At 43.3% G+C, this 16,794-nt stretch overlaps 1 protein-coding gene and 1 long non-coding RNA gene across 4 annotated transcripts in view; one reads left to right on the forward strand and one right to left on the reverse strand.

Annotated features, from left to right (window-relative positions):
* LOC130358385 (stromelysin-1-like) overlaps positions 1 to 15,802 on the reverse strand; it is a 51,804-nt gene extending 36,002 nt beyond the window's left edge. Inside the window, exons 1-6 of one of the 3 annotated variants that reach the window (XM_056561556.1) lie at positions 15,615 to 15,802; positions 10,160 to 10,389; positions 4,888 to 5,036; positions 4,678 to 4,803; positions 2,979 to 3,149; positions 1,088 to 1,877 (exon numbers count right to left, since the gene is read on the reverse strand). In XM_056561556.1, coding sequence (XP_056417531.1) covers positions 1,088 to 1,877; positions 2,979 to 3,149; positions 4,678 to 4,803; positions 4,888 to 5,036; positions 10,160 to 10,389; positions 15,615 to 15,740 — 1,592 coding nt within the window. In that variant the 5' untranslated portion in view covers positions 15,741 to 15,802. Of the gene's footprint in view, positions 1 to 1,087; positions 1,878 to 2,978; positions 3,150 to 4,677; positions 4,804 to 4,887; positions 5,037 to 7,738; positions 8,064 to 10,159; positions 10,563 to 15,614 lie in introns of those variants that run through there. The other 2 variants (XR_008889503.1, XM_056561555.1) reach the window with 2 other exon arrangements.
* On the forward strand, positions 8,396 to 13,768 carry LOC130358386 (uncharacterized). Its single transcript, XR_008889504.1, has 3 exons — positions 8,396 to 8,466; positions 10,200 to 10,303; positions 12,515 to 13,768. It is a non-coding gene; the product is annotated as an uncharacterized LOC130358386 (long non-coding RNA).
* Positions 15,803 to 16,794: the final 992 nt, after the last annotated feature.

Genomic DNA, 16,794 nt, shown 5'->3' on the forward strand with positions numbered 1-16,794 from the left:
AGGTCGATATAGGAGGACGGGAGGGTCGAGATAGGAGGTCGAGATAGGAGGTCGGGATGGTCGGCATAGGAGGTCGAGATTGGAGGTCGGGATAGGAGGTCGGGATAGGAGGTCAGGATAGGAGGTCGGGATAGGAGGTCGGGATAGGAGGACGGGATATGAGGACTGGATAGGAGGTCAAGATAGGAGGTCGGGATAGGAGGTCGAGATAGCAGGTCGATATAGGAGGACAGGATAGGAGGTTGAGATAGGAGGTCGGGATAGGAGGACTGGATAGGAGGATGTGATAATAGGACGGGATAGGAGGTCGAGATAGGTGGTCGAGATAGGAGGACGGGATAGGAGGTCGATATAGGAGGACGGGATAGGAGGTTGAGATAGGAGGTCGGGATAGGAGGACTGGATAGGAGGATGTGATAATAGGACGGGATAGGAGGTCGAGATAGGAGGTCGGGATAGGAGGTTGGGATAGGAGGTCGGGATAGGAGGTCGAGATAGGAGGTGGGGATAGGAGGTCGAGATAGGAGGTGGGGATAGGAGGTCGATATAGGAGGACGGGATAGGAGGTTGAGATAGGAGGACTGGATAGGAGGTCGATATAGGAGGTCGGGATAGGAGGTCGGGTTAGGAGGACGGGATATGGGGACGGGATAGGAAGACGGGATAGGAGGTCGGGATAGGAGGTTGGTATAGGAGGTCGGGATAGGAGGTAAAGATAGGAGGTCGAGATAGGAGGTCAAGATAGGAGTACGGGATAGGAGGATGGGATAGGAGGTCGGGATAGGAGGTAAAGATAGGAGGTCGAGATAGGAGGTAAAGATAGGAGGATCGGTTAGGAAAACGGGATATGAGGACTGTTGGCAGGTTCCCCTGCGCGCAGACTCGGTAAAAGTCCTCAAAGGATGTCGATCTTCAATTCCATGAAACAGCAGATGTAATGTTTCGGGTTGTTTGGATGCCCGTAGACTTTACCCAGAGCCTCATTACTATAGGATCGTAAAAAGTAAATCTATGTTACCCCAAATTTAACCCGAGCGAAGCCGCGGGCAAAAGCTAGTCTCAAAATAAAATACTAATTTAGAATTACCCTTCCTTAAAGAACAGTAAATTCCCTCTCATGCTAGTTATTGCATCAAACTCTAATTTTTGGTCACATCTTCTTGGCGCTTGTGGCTTTGCATGTGGCTTCAGTGTTGGTTTAGTATTAGGTCGCTTTGTAGGCCTAGGCTGTGGTTTCTTTGGCGGTGTAGGTTGAGGATCCTTTGGTGGTTTAGGCTTTGGTTCCTTTGGTGGTTTAGGCTGAGGTTCCTTTGGTGGTTTAGGCTGTGGTTCCTTTGGTGGTTTAGGCTGTGGTTTCTTTGGTGGTTTAGGCTGTGGATCCTTTGGTGGTTTAGGCTTTGGTTCCTTTGGTGGTTTAGGCTGAGGTTCCTTTGGTGGTTTAGGCTGTGGTTCCTTTGGTGGTTTAGGCTGTGGTTTCTTTGGTGGTTTAGGCTGTGGTTCCTTTGGTGGTTTAGGCGGTGGTTCCTTTGGTGGTTTCGGTTGAGGTTCCTTTGGTGGTTTCTGCTGTGGTTCCTTTGGTGGTTTAGGCTGTGGTTCCTTTGGTGGTTTAGGCTGAGGTTCCTTTGGTGGTATAGGTTGAGGCTTCTTTGGTGGTTTAGGCTGAGGTTCTTTTGGGGGTTTAGGTTGAGGTTCCTTTGGTGGTTTAGGCTGTGGTTCCTTTGGTGGCTTAGGCGGTGGTTCCTTTGGTGGCTTAGGTTGAGGTTCCTTTGGTGGTTTAGGCTGTGGCTCCTTTGGTGGTTTAGGTTGAGGTTTTATTGTTGGCCTAGGAGGTGGATTCACTGGTGGATATGGTTTAGGAACATTGGTCTTTCTTGTTCCTGTTTTTAAAACAAAATGAATGTATTACAGAGCCTTTGTTCTAATCCTGCATGTAAGATAGATGACAGTATTGACACTGATGAAGAATGAAGCAACACAAGACTACTGTGTAAGACAGTATGTATGGTACTCCTTCCCACAGGTGATGCCCATGAAGGAACATTAACTCACAATATTCTCATATTTACAAGTTATTACAAAGAAATATGTGCAGCTATTCAATGGACTTGGCCATTTTAGCCTCTAAGCCGTTGCTGCCATATAATTACCATTGATCTCTACAGCATTCAATTTAAACCAGTAATAGTGCACACTAGTGCATAGCCAACTGTGTTTGGTTAAAGGTGTAAAAATATTCTATGTTGTACCTTCTCTCCCTTCAAACTAAAACCTAGTACCAGTGTACCACTCATGCTAATAGTCCTAGTTACATAAGATGGTAAAATCCCTGATGGTCTAGAGTGGTTTATAGATTGCTACTTAATACATGTACTGCTTTAAAGTAGTATTCCCTTCTCATGTTGTATTCCATAGGATAGTGGATAACAAACTGAACTATGGGGGGGTCAAACTTCTGTGATCCCAGACGAATCCGAGAAAGGGGACACAATTGTGACCTGGAATGAATAGTGTGCATCACGCGAGCATGCATTGTGCTCTGTACTTTCTATATGAGGCTGCTAAACATTTATGAGTGCTGTTAGGCGGCCCCATAGAGAATGCACTACTTTTTAAAATGTTGTACCTGTTCTCAGGATCAGTGGGGTGTTCCAGCCATCAGACCCCACCAATCAGCTTGTCATCGCCTATTCTTTGGTAATACAAACATATCAAGTAGTCTAGGACAGCAGAGAGATTAATCATAGTTTTGCATTGTAAGGGGAGATCATAAGTCATAGATACCCTGTGACAGACATGCTGCAGTGCCTGTGTTGTTAAAAGTAGAATCCCCAATGACCCACAGAAAGTAGGGCTCGAGAGCGCTTTAAAGGGGTACTTAGGTGGAAACATTTCTATTCCTGTAGAAAGACATATTCCCATAGAAGCCTCTCAGCCTTTGGGCTAACTTAACCAGCCAACTATGTAAAGTTTACTAATACCGTAGAGAGCTTGGATGCCTTCAATGTCATCTTTAAATAATTTAAACTTGGTTGGGTCCACAAATGACGTTTCCAATAGCATTGGATACATTATTGCTTGCTCAGATCTTGAGTGTTCCAGTCCCAGAGAATGTCCCAGCTCATGAAGAGCAACTAGGAAAATATTGGTATCTGAAAAAAAAGAAAAAAAAATCACATGTGGATAGTTAATGTGGAGCAGGATGTGTGGCCCTATGACACTTACACACACCCATCATAATCAGGCTCTTCCTGCATATGTCTTTGAATATATGTTGTAAAAAAGGCTTGTCATCACCGGCCATGTCCTTTTTTTTTTTTTTAGTAAATACTTGCATTCCCAATGCTCTAAATATTCTGGGACATTTCCAGAATAATGTGTGTTACACTGGTTTTCTATTGTTCCTCTTGAATATTTATGAATTGACAACTGGGTGTAACAATCCTCCATGCCAAGGGGGTGTACGTCTACACAATCTGACACCTTTGGACAGATTTAGTAAGGACATCGTTTGCCCCCAACTCGTAACATCCAGTCTTTTTTGACTAACGCCCTCCCAGACAGACAGGATTAAAAAAGACCTTTTTCTCCAAACTACCCCTAAATTGTTGTACTAATAAAAATGGAAACATATTTGTCTGGAGCAGTGTAACATTCACGTTCCAGTAGACAGGAACACCGGTGGATGTGGATCTGCTGGACCTGTGTGGCAGATGACATGGACCGTACCAGGGACGGCTCGACCACACAGGCGGCTGAGGAATTCGAGGCACAGGTAGGATACGGCAACTTATGGTCAGGATAGCAGAAGGTCAGGGCAGGCGGTACAGTAGCATAGTCAGGAACGTAGCAAGTGGTCAGTAGGCAGGTGGCAAAGGAGCAAGTTCAGGTCACGGAGCATAGGGTATGATACATGGCAAGGCAATACACAGGAACGTTTTCTCTCGGGCACTAGGGCAACAAAGATTCGGCAGGGAAGTGTAGGAGGAGGAGGAATTTATTAACTGAGCCACAGGGGATTATTTCATTAATGGGCGTACTGGCCCTTTAAATCTGAGAGCTCCGGTGTGTGCGCCCTAGGGGACGGGGACACGCGTGCCAGATCACAGAGGCAGAGGCAGGAGGAGCAGGATGTGAGTGACGGGCCGGGATTCGCATGCGGACGTGTCCCGCGATGCGTATCCCAGCCCCGCCACCAGCAGAGAGAAGCAAGGCCATGTGCTCACGGCCGGCATGTGCAACCGGAGTGCGGGGCATAACTAGCAGTGTTTTTTTTATGTACCACAAGTTGAGAACCCAAACTATAGACAATAATTTTTACTGCAATTGATGGTGGTTGTCTAAAGCTGGAATTACACATGGCAGTTTTTGAAGCAATGTTATCAGTCAAGACAGGCGAGAAGATGAAAAAACTGATGTCCTCCATGCTGCTGCTGCTTCTGAGGGTGTGCTATAGAACTATAGGGAAGCAGCTCTATAGCACACCTCTTCTGTTTGTGCATTGTATAGGAATCATCATGGTGGCTAGGCTCCACCCACTAGCTCAGGGATGACTGAAAAGTTATATAAGGGCCCAAAATAGTGTCACTCCTCATGTACACACACAGCAGCTCACCCCCCAAAAATTACCAGAAAAAACAGGTACCCTTTAAGATTATAAAATGTGAGTGCTATTCTTACCTTGGCGACCCAATGTCCAAGTCTCTTCTTCATCAAAGTGAACATCTCCTCCAATTTCATTACCTGGAGCAAAAGCATGTGCCAAAATTCCTGACGGTCCATCAAATGGAAAGAAATCCCCATGATCTGCACAAGTAACACAATCCTTGTTTAACACTTCATTGCAGTGTTTTTTTTCACAGAACACACACAATCTGTATTGATACCTACTTCTGTATCCAAAGGATATCATAATATCAGCTTCACCACTATAAGTCTGGCGAAAATTCAAGGGGGTGACCTCACTCCAGAGCCTGAAAGCCTGTGCAATGGCATAATCTACCTCTGAGTTGGTGATATCTGGAGTGTAGTTGACAATTCTGTGAAAAAGGATAAATAAGATTTACTATGATCATTTTCATTGAGCAAATGCATCAAAAATATAAAATAAGAAATTTTGCAAGTAGTCTTGATTAAAATATCATACCGTTTTCTTGGATGCAGCTCCAATTCAAACTTATGTGTCTCTATGGTTACAGGCTAAGAGCAATCCCTGTGTATAATGTAGCCATTCTTCTTTGGTCTCTATTAGAGATGAGTGAATCAAATCTGATGGATCCAAATTCATTATGAATTTTCTAAAAAATTTGATTTGTGACGAATCCGAATATCGCCGTGATTCGATAAAACAAATCGCTTCATTAAACTCCATTTGCTGCGGTCCAGGGGATCTAAAATGGCGGCTACATGTGGGAGGACATCGGGCAAGGAATTCTGGGAAGGTGTGTAGGAGGGATGACCCTGAATCCCTTGTTGGCATGCAGCCAATCGGCAGCCAGCCAGTCCCTGTGATGTCACAGCCCTATATAATCGCTAGCTATTGCTGCAGACAACTATAAAAGAAGAGACCGCTCCATAGCATAAAACCGCCCACGTGAAAGTGGCATAAATTTGTAAAAGCCTCTTACCCCAGGTGGTTGTGTGAGCTCACACACAACAATGATCAGCGTGAGTGAATGATGATGCCCGGTCTGCAGCCTCCCAACCATGCGAGTAGCAGTAGATATCCACTTCCAGAGAGTGGTAGGTTACCCTGGCGCTGACCAGGGACAGGCACGCCAGGTAGGTAGAAAAGGATTTCATTAAAACAATGCAACGCGTTTCACCGCGCTTGCGCAGCTTCATCAGGATTCTTAACACAGAGAGCAGTCAGTGTGTGTGTTCCAGAGAAAAAAAGCTTTACAGCAGCGAATTGATTCACCTCAAGCTCAAATTACAGAAGACAGGCAGGGACAGGAGAGAGGAAGTGTACAGAGAAAGTTGTACTACAGTCTGTACTGCTGTACTGGGTTGTACTACTCTAAAGCTAATAGGGGCTAGTTAGTGTGAGCACAAAAAGACCTAGTCACCCATTTTTTAATGCCTAATTGAGGTGTAACGGTACTAAGGCGTATTGTCCTCACATAGGTGTAACCTATACGTACACTCAGGCTGTGTACTTTTTTTTCCTGTTAAACTCATAAAGGCCAGTTACTGTTAAAGGCCAGCAATACCTGCACACCTGCTTTTAACGCCTTATTCAGGTTTAACCTGAATTATTTAAATTGTATGAAAATTAAATTAAATAAAATTTATATTATATTAAAATTGTATAAAAATTATATAAAAAGTGTTCTACACCCCTATTGAAGCTCACTGTAGCCCAAAAATTGCCGTTTTTAATAGCAATTCACTGCAAATTAATTCAGATTGATACAAATTTTTTTTTTTTAATTATGAAAATCGTCCGAATCAAATTTTTCAAAAATTCGCTCATCTCTAATCTATGTCAGCTATGAGGGGATAAAGGTTCCTTTTGTATGTGAATATTAGGTATCAGGAAGTGCATGTGTCATGCAAGGAAAGATGGGTGAGATATGGGAAATCCTGTAAATAGTTAAAGTCCCTGGTGAGACTTAGCTTGTTAGGAAATTTGGTAAAGCCTGTTATTGGGTCAGACTTTAGAAGTGGAGCCTTTTATCCCCTTCCTGGGACAGTCCAGATTTTCATGTTGGCAAAAAGTCAGCACAGGTGCTGAGGCTGATTAAGGCTAAGTTTCTACTTGTTTTTTTTTTTGAAAAACACCAAGAAAAATGCCAATTCTGCTGCATGGCGTTTTTTTTTGTCCAAAAAAACGCTGTGGCCAGATGTTAGCTGTAAATGAATGAAAAATCGCTAAATTCTTTTTCCACTTGGCGTTTTTCAGTTTGGCGTTTTTTTTAATCCAATAGGTGTCTTTTCACTTTTTTTTTGACGTTTTTCAGCTCCTTGGCGGTTTTGCCACTGGCCTTTTTTCCCTGAAATCGTGGCGTTTTTCTCCCATAGAAATCTATGTTTGTGCCTAAGGTTAAAGGGGTACTCCACCCCTAGATATCTTATCCCCTATCCAAAGGATAGGGGATAACATGTCTGATCGCAATGGTCCCACCACTGGAACCCCCACCATCTCTGTGCATTCGTTTAGAACGCTGGGTGCGGACGGCAGGGTCGTGAGGTCATTGCCATGCCCCTCGCGATGTAAGGCCAGCTCCCATAGACTTGCATTGAGGGAGAGTGACGTCACGTCAAGAGGGAGCGTGGCCATGATATCACCATCCCACCGCCCGCTGCAAGCGTTCAAAACAAAATGTTTAGAACACTGGGGCAGCGGAGTATCCCTTTAAAGGCTGTACAGTGATCCCTCAACTTACAATGGCCTCAACATACAATAGTTTCAACATACAATGGTCTTTTCTGGACCATTGTAACTTGAAACCAGACTCAACATACAATGCTATGGAATCTGTGAAACAAGTCCATGGCTGGAAGAACTGACCAATCAGAATGGGCATTCACTGGTAAAACATGTTTATTCCTAAAGTGCAGGCACTGACTGGTGCCCTACAGTACAGGGAGGTACTAAATGTTCTGTACTTTTAACCTATGCCAGGGTTACCTACTCCTTTGGACACCAAGTAAGGTTGGCTCCATTTAACTTTTTTAGGACAATGGCCCTCATTTACTTAGAAAATCGGGTTGTATTGGGTCTATCTTGCTTTCTTACCCGACTGCATTTTTCCCCTGGTATTTATTATTATGTCGCATCCTGTTTGTCGCACGTGGGTTTTGTAGGTTTTGGTTTTCAACTCCTCTGAGTTGTCTGGAAAAAATCCGCAACAATTCATCAAATTCGGGTTGGAAACCTTTATAAATACGTGGGAAAGCTCAGAAATGTCGGGTTACGCCCCTTTTTCGAGTTTGGGAGAATCCACATCGGGTCCGTCGGGAAAAAATGTTGCATCGTGTCGCAGACTGGCGCAAAGATGCGCCAAAAAAACCCGACAAAACAAGTCGGGTTTAGAATAGCAAATGAGGGCCATTGGGGGAGATTTATCAAAACCTGTGCAGAGGAAAACTTTCCCAGTTGCCCATGGCAACCAATCAGATCGCTTCTTTCATTTTGCAGAGGCCTTGTTAAAAAGGAAAGAAACGATCTGATTGGTTGCCATGGGCAACTGGGAAAGTTTTCCTCTGCACAGGTTTTGATAAATCTCCCCCATTGTGTTCTGTATAAGACCCTGAAGAAGCTCCTGTCCTCTACATAGACCAGTGTTTCCCAACGAGGGGGCCTCCAGCTGTTGCAAAACTACAACTCCCAGCATGCCCGGACAGCCAAAGGCTGTCCGGGCATGCTGGGAATTGTAGTTTTACAACAGCTAGAGGCACTTTGGTTGGAAAACACTAAAACAGACAGTGATTACAGCTCCCAGCAGCTATTTCTTACTTTTATATGTAAAGACTTGCTTTATCTATATTAGTTATCTACTTATTTATCTTTAATCCTCACTTTTTCCTATTTTTGGATGACATTTTGGTGGCTTCAGAACCAATTACCAGGTTTCCATAGAGTTATGGCCTCAACATACAATGGTTTCAACATACAATGGTCGTCCTGAAACCAATTAATATTGTAACTTGAGGGACCCCTGTATTTGTATTATTACTGAAAAACCCAAGAGAGGTCCTGTTTAAACATTATTTATGTGTCCTTGACTCTGACTGCTATTTACCCACTATTTGACTGGTTCTATAGAGCTAATCTCCTTCAGGGAATAACACATGACTGCTGTATGATACTACGCAAACATTTGTTTGTAGTCTGTAACCATGAAGACTCATAGATCTGCATAGAAGTTGCAAACAAAAAGCATAGAAGATTTTCAATTAAAACTAATCGTTGAAATTTAATATGCCTGACTGTTTGGTTGATCTTCTCCTCTCCCCCCACCCCCACCCCCACCGGTGGCAGATCTGCCATTTGGGAAGAGTTATTAAGCCCCATACAAATTGGAAATCAGCTGACTTTTATCTAATGTGTATAGCCAGCTTAAAGGGGTATTCGTAAATTGGGTCAAAAATCTTGAAATAAGGCTGCAGGGACATTGCACACAAAGAAAGACAATAACAATAACTCTACACCCTATACACGTTTGTCTGCTCTAGACTGTGCTCCCTCCACCTGTATTTCCCTTATTGCTAAAGTGCTTTACCTTTCTGCTGAGCCTCTTACATTAGTTCTTAAAGGGGTTATCCTGAAATCGGAAAACACAGCTAATTTCTTTCAAAAACAGCTCCCTGACTGTCTCCAGGTTGGGCGTGGTTCTGCAGCTCAGTTCCACTGAAGTGAATGGAGCCAAGTTGTAATACCACACCCAACCTGGAGACAGACGGGGATCTATGTTTTTGTGATTCTTTGTTAACCCCTTTAAGGCTCATTGAAATGAATGACATACGGGAGCGCATACGGTCACATACGGGAGCGCGAGCTTTTAGCTCCCCCCTGCCGTATGCGCTCCCGTATGGGACAAAACGTAGTGTGAACCCAGCCTAATTCCCATCATCTGAAAAAACACGTAGTGCTGCTACTGAGCATGTGTGACCAGCAAGCTAAAGCCAAACTTCAGGTCATAACCCCAGGCAATGAGCTATAAACATGATATTTTGGAACAGTAAGTGGTGAGGGATTATGGGGGAAACTGCTGAAAAGATGTAATCACTATATACTGAATTTTTTTTTTACTTTTTATTGTATGCTTTGAATTGCAACTTGAAAGAGAAAGGAGTCCAGCGTTGCTTCACCGGTATAAAATGACGTTTTATCCATAACACAAATACATCTGGATGTACAGTTAAGTGACGCGTTTCGGATACGTATATTGGCCAAAATGATTCACTTACCTGTACATCGAGATGCGTTTGTGTTAATGTGATTTTATACTGGAGAAGCCACGCTGGACTCCTTTCCTCGGAACTATGGTCCATTCCGGTCCGTGTGGTGCACAGGGTGAGCTGATCTACTTCTTGTGTGTGTATGGCCATGTGACCCTACCCTTAGAGTCTACGGTAAGACATCCAGCATGAAAAAATGAATAAACAAATAGTTTACAAAACTGTCTATTTCTGTATTGAAGAAATATACTCCGACCTGTATGTCAATGTTGTTTTCTCCCATTTTGGTTTCCCAGGAAAAAGACTGAACTTCTGGACATCGGGGACCCCACATCTGGGTTTCCTTATAATTTGCAGAGTTTCCTTGTTTATTTTTCCGGTGACATTAAGACCAAAAAAGGTTTGCATGGCCTTGATCTTCTCCTCAATCGGATTGGTCAGCCTTCTAAATACAGTAGATACATTGTAGAATCGCTCTACATATTCCTGATGTAATAGATACATTTCATTGTTAGTTTCTGATTTAAAAACATTCCTTAGAATTTAACAATTTGACATCTATTTTATTTTTATTTAAAGGACACCTGTACTGTTCTGGATTCAGTGATATGAAGTCATCTCTTTCTGAGTAATGATGTCTTATATTTTTAAGTGCTCATTTTTGGCAGTTTTTAAAGGGGTACTCTGGTGAAAAACAATTCTTTTCAACAGATTTGTAAATTACTTCTATTAAAAAAATCTTAAAGGGGTACTCCGCCCCTAGACATCTTATCCCCTATCCAAAGGATAGGGGATAAGATGTCTGATAGCAGGGGTCTCGCCGCTGGGAACCACTGCGATCTCTCCTGCAGCACCCCTGTCATCTGGTGGGGGCGGGGCCGTGACATCGTGATCCTCCGGCCCCTGCAACGCCAGTCAGGCACCAGATGACAGGGGCGCTGCAGAAAAGATTGCGGAGGTTTCCAGCAGCGGGACCCCCCGCGATCAGACATCTTATCCCCTATCCTTTGGATAGGGGATAAGATGTCTAGGGGCAGAGTACCCCTTTAATACTACCAGTACTCATCAGCTGCTGAAGTTAAGTTGTTCTTTTCTATCTGACAACAGTGCTCTCTGCTGACACCTCTGTCTACCTTAGGAACTGTCCAGAGTAGGAGCAAATCCCCATAGCAAACTTCTCCTGCTCTGAACAGTTCCTGAGACAGACAGAGGTGTCAGCAGAGAGCACTGTTGTCAGACAGAAAAGAACAACTCAACTTCAGCAGCTGATAAGTACTAGAAATATTAACATTTTTTTTAATAGATGTAATTTACAAATCTGTTTACCTTTCTGGAGCTAGTTGATATAAAAAAAAAAAAAAAAAAATATTCACCCGAGTATCTCTTTAAGGAAATTCTAATTATGTGTGACCAAGTCTAAGAGGATGGCTCATGAACAAGTCTGTGGGGGGGACTTATAGTAAGGGCTCTGACCATGCATATTTAATCAGTTATGAATCTGAGCTTATGTAATAGGCAGGGGAATGCATATTAAAGAGGTAACCAACCGCTACTTCTACTTCCTCTTCTAAGTAAATGGCAGGATGGGGACTAGGGATAGGCAAAATTGGCAACTCCAATGGGCATTATTGAGAAAGGAGGCACAATATACAAAAACAGACATAGCATGCATGAAGAACATCACACATTGGGCACTTGGGCACCCAAATGCCTTGTGGTGCTTCTGGTACAACTTAATTATCAAATTAGAGAGAGTTGAAGTAGAACACTGAAGAGATCAATCGTATATGCTTTAAAAATAAGGTTTACACAAAAAAATACTGAAATGTAGCCTGTGCAGTGGGCATAGGTGGTCGGGAAAGCTGCAAACAGCCGAAGCTGGAAAGTTGCACAATTTGCATTACTCCTGTACACTTTAATGGGAGTTGCGCAAATGGCGTAGCCCCGCGGGATACTCTGTTGCCCATATCCCTCCCGAAGACGTTGCTAATTTGGTGTCCCAGCACCAAGGCTGTCCTGTGGCTTCAGAATTTCTCTGTCAGGAACTTTGTGTGTTGGTTTGCCCCTATCCTAAAAACACTCTCAGAGTATGAAAGGACATTGCTAATGCCTTATGAACTCTTCCCTGACCCTGTGTACCCTCTACCAGCCTGTGCAGAACATTAGTAGTAATGCCCCAGGACTGATACCTGTTTTGTTATCAAGTTTGCAACAATTCAAGTAAAGTGCCTGGCCTTTGGCCAAGAAGAAACCAATACACTTAATTTGCCCGGTTGTTACCGTGAACTTCTTAAGCCTTCTTATATCTCCCTGGTTGGGTGCCAAATCCTTAAAAAGTGCCTTAAAGTAAAAATAAAAAAACATTGTTTAGTCAGGATTGTCTAGAGGAGAAATGTTTATCCTAGACAATCTTACAATGTACTTATCCAGTAGTGTATTGTCTTATTCTATATTTATCATGCCTGGATTAATGCTGTCATTAGTGAAAAGTCTAAAGCCAGTAATTAAAATGTCGTAAAGCATATCTAGTCAAAAATGTATTTTTCAGTTGGGATGTAACTCTCTTCCTGTTCTATTTTATTTGTACTACTTGTCTCCTGAATCGCATTAGGTTACCCCGAAATTCAAGGGGATACCTTGGCTGAAATTTATTTGCTGAAGGAGGAGTCTGTCTGTGTCCTTGCTGTGTCCTCGGGTGTGGCCAATGAGGAGGACTTTACTTTCTTTGGGGTGAAGGAGATGCTTGAAACTAATGGGCCCCATGGCACAGAACCAGTAGCGAAGGATAGCCTATAGCAGCTCTGGCCCGACTCCAGAGTTCCCTTGGTCATGGCTGCTGCAACCCCTGGAAGAGCTCCAAGGCCTGTTATTCTTTCATCTGACCAGCACAATTACATTGCCAATAGTACCCCATACTCAGGTCAGGACATATGGCACTACTTTGCACATTTCCCAAAGACCATATGGTTACTAGTAAAGGCACCAACCACTTCAAGGAAGGAACTTTGAACTTTTGTCTATCTCCAAGGGCACTACCTTCATCACTCCTCAGCCACCATGACTGAGTGCCGAGGACAGCTGCATTTAAGAGGGGGAGTTTGTGGTGTCCCAAGGACTAAGGCTGTCCTGTGGCTTCGGACTTTCTCAGGAAGACCTGCAGCACAGGTGTTGGGCAGACTAAAGGACTGGTTATCACTGTTATCATGTTGAAGCACTTTATTCAATTGTTAATATATTTTTTCATAAGTATTGTTATGTGTTATTTGTGTAAGTTTTGTACCGTTAAGAGTGGAGCAGTATAAGCCCATGTGACTCTGTATGCCCAATTGGAACCCCTAAATTCTTGGCCATATAGTGTAGTGGGAGGAGGAGTTTACCCAGTTGAGAGTTCAGTTGTTCCTGAGCATCATTGTGGTATAGGTGTGAGGTGTGTGGAGAAGCTCTGAGGAAAGGCCTAGAACAAATCTATCTTATCCAATCAATCTGCAAGGATTGCCCGCATGGAGAAAGTTCATGTTCAAGTTCAAATCTATCTTATCCAGTCATTCTGCAAGTTCATGCCCTGGCGGAGAAAGCTACAGGACCTTGACAAAACCCTAGCTACCTGGATCAATCTTCAGTTCTTTCTCAAGTCAGTATCAATCTATTGGGTGAAAGCACTACCATTCCGAGCAAGGCAACAGGGCTCCCAAGGGGTTAAACTGCATCCTCTCCACTTTGCACCATACTGTCTGTGTATCAACATCTGCACCCTGCTCAGTAAAGGCAGCTAACTGTAACCTGATGTCGGTGTGTTCCTTTACTTCCCGTGTCTGGCCCGGGAGAAGCTGTCTCCAACTTCGTGTATAGGTTAACAGTGCCCTGGCGTCACAAAGTGATAAGGTATTTCCTAACACCCCCGTGGCTTCCACACCAACACAATGATACATGTAGAGGGGTTATTGTTTGGCATTTTTACAACACATCACTGTGTGTGTTCTTCAGTCCAGTTGCACTGCAGGCCACTGGATTACTATACATATCCTCTGTATACCTAGGGTGTATACCCAGGGCATAATCAGTCATTGTGAACAATCAAACACGGAGGCTGCATTTGTAAGTGTATAATTCACCCAATACATTGTTATTGTTTTATTAACAGATGTAATAAAAGCTAAAAAAGATACGTTTTAAGGGTGGTGTGTAAGAAAGGGTTTTGTGACCCTGAGCTTTTTTGCCCATGGTCTGTGGTTGTTGCTTATACTCTGTTTACTTATATAATCAGTGTGGTTCGGGGGGATTAGCCATTTGTGTAACTCCCATTAAAGTCAATAGTTGTTTGTGAACCTTTCCGACTTTGACTGAATGATGACAAAGTGGATTTACTGCTATGCCTGCTATTATTAAACCCCTGAGAGGCCCCTCCATGGTGCGCAACTATTTCTCATTCTCTTCATTTCAGAGTCAGGACCAGAGATGAGCTGCTTACCACTAATACACACACACAGGTTCTTCCTTTCCATTACTTCTCTGGTCAATCATAGCACAGTACATATCCCTCTTCTCTATGCCATGGCATAGTGCTGGTGAATTTGCCCTAGGCTGAATAGGCTGGTACTGTGCTGGGAGATGATTTACATAGAATAGTACGACAGATAGCATGTAAAGGGAGGGAGGGTTATTGGTGCCCTGTCCTTGCAAAGGGTTATGTGAGCAGAAATTAAAGATACAGCAGCAACACAGCACAGAAGGGGTTACACTAAGCACTCAACTTCTGCTGCTGCTGACAAGTTAAAAGGAGATCACACTGCAACAATGTGAACATACAGCAGGTAGGTACACTGATATTTATATGTGTGGTCATCTGGAGGAGCCACAGATAGCAGGTAAACAGCCTAGGCTCTACCTCTGTCCTGCACATAGCACTAACTACAGCCCCAACTTACTCTGTTTCATCCTGATCTGTTTCTAGACGGATACTGAGCCTAACAACAGGCAGTGGACAGCAAATTGCTGGGAAGGGAAAAAAAGTCCAACTACTGGAATCAGTCATTTCTCTTACTCCTAAAAGGGTTATCCAGGATTAGCAAAACAGCTTTCTCCCCAAAACAGCATCACACCTGTCCTCAAGTTGTGTGTGGTATTACAACTCTGTTCCATTCACTTTAATGGAACTGAGCCACATTACCACAAACAACCTGTAGACAATACCTGGGACCTACCCGTGAACTCTTGCATAGTGCTCCAGCTCTGTATCTCCAGTTCTCCCACAGAGATGCACGGAGGGGGCATGTTAACATGCCTTCTACATCCATCTCTATAGGAGAGCCGGAGATACACAAGTACAGACCCCTGTTCTGTGCACAGGGAGAGCCGGAGCACTGTGCAGGATATCGGGGGGGTCCCTGCAATCCAAAGGATAGAAGATACATTTTTCTAAACCGGAGTACCACTTTAAAGAAAGACAGCTATGGTTTTTTTTTAATAACCCTTTTAACTTTTAGCCAAAAGCAGTGTGTCTTTGAATGGGTGGGTTGGGCAGATAACTTCAGACCATCAAAGCCAGTTGTCTTATCTTATCTTATCTACAGCATTCTCAAAGCCTGAGGATTACAAGTATAAGAACAAGAAGGTAGGTGAGGATCAAAGTTTAAAAAAAACAGCAACAATTCTACCGTATATGATACCCCATAATTATTACCAACCAATACATACAATCCATCAGAACCTACCTGAGCCTTTAGCAAGTCCTCTTTAGTGATGTCTTTGGAGTCTGTATCATGCCATGTGACGGGCACCAGCTCCACAATGTGGACATTTACTAGGAGACCTGGTATGAAGATCCACAGGAGAACCATGCTGCCTTCTCTAATGTCCGTTTTCGTATTAACATTAGTGTTTTGCTTCTTTTAGTCACCAGAGTTTTCGCTCTCAACATACTGGAAATGTGTCTTTAAGTGTAATGTAAACATTACTAGAGAAAATGTGCAGTTCACATATTTGTTGGGATGACATGAGCCTCCAGGCTACATTTTTTCCTGTTTTGTTCCTGAATTGCAGAGGCCCTTAAGGCAAACACATTCTTCTACATGAACCTGAAAACTAAACAAGGGAAACACGTGGGTTAAGTGTAGGACATAGAAAAGTGATGGGTATCTCCAAGAGCATGAGCCGACTTGTGCATAGGAGTGACTAATAAAACTTCTGAAGGGAATGTTTTCCTAATAATCTGGGGTTCTGTAGAATTTATGACAAAATTGTCCATAAATGATCAGAGGAGATAACAGGGGCACGGCAAAATTATGTTAAAGGGGTCAGCCACAGTATCAAGATTAACTGCACAAAGGGACTTGTTGCTTTGCCTGCCCCTGTTTTCTGCCCTCTCAGACCCCCCCCCCCCGGCCCCCCCAATGTACACACATTTATGACTTATTCTAAGAAGAGCCTGGGTTTGCTTGGACTCTTCTACCTTCATTGGGGTTGCAATAATTATTTATTTTAATATAGCACCTCTTAAGGTTAATAAGACAAATTTATATTAAATTAATTTGGATGTTTGACCACAAGGGGATGAAACAGCTGTCAGAGGTTTGAAGGCTATAGACACCTTTGTAACGTTTATTATTACTTCTGGCTTTGTGTTTATTAGCCTATGTTACCAACTTCTTTTCCTTATATACTTTGGGTATATATCAGCAGTCTGTCATAAAGGGTAGCCAGTCTATACCTCTGTATATTCCAGACAGAGTCTACTGGACCAGCATATTCAACTGGCTACATCTGGTCCATTATGTACATAATGCCTTGTATCTGTTTCCCTCTCAATCTACAGCCTACATGGGCTGTCCCCCAAGAATTTTCTTCCTCCTGTCCACTCTTTGAGTTGATGTGTAGCTAACCACCCACCTGCTA

Source organism: Hyla sarda, chromosome 2 (genome assembly GCF_029499605.1).
Source record: "Hyla sarda isolate aHylSar1 chromosome 2, aHylSar1.hap1, whole genome shotgun sequence".
NCBI classification, from domain to species: domain Eukaryota; kingdom Metazoa; phylum Chordata; class Amphibia; order Anura; family Hylidae; genus Hyla; species Hyla sarda.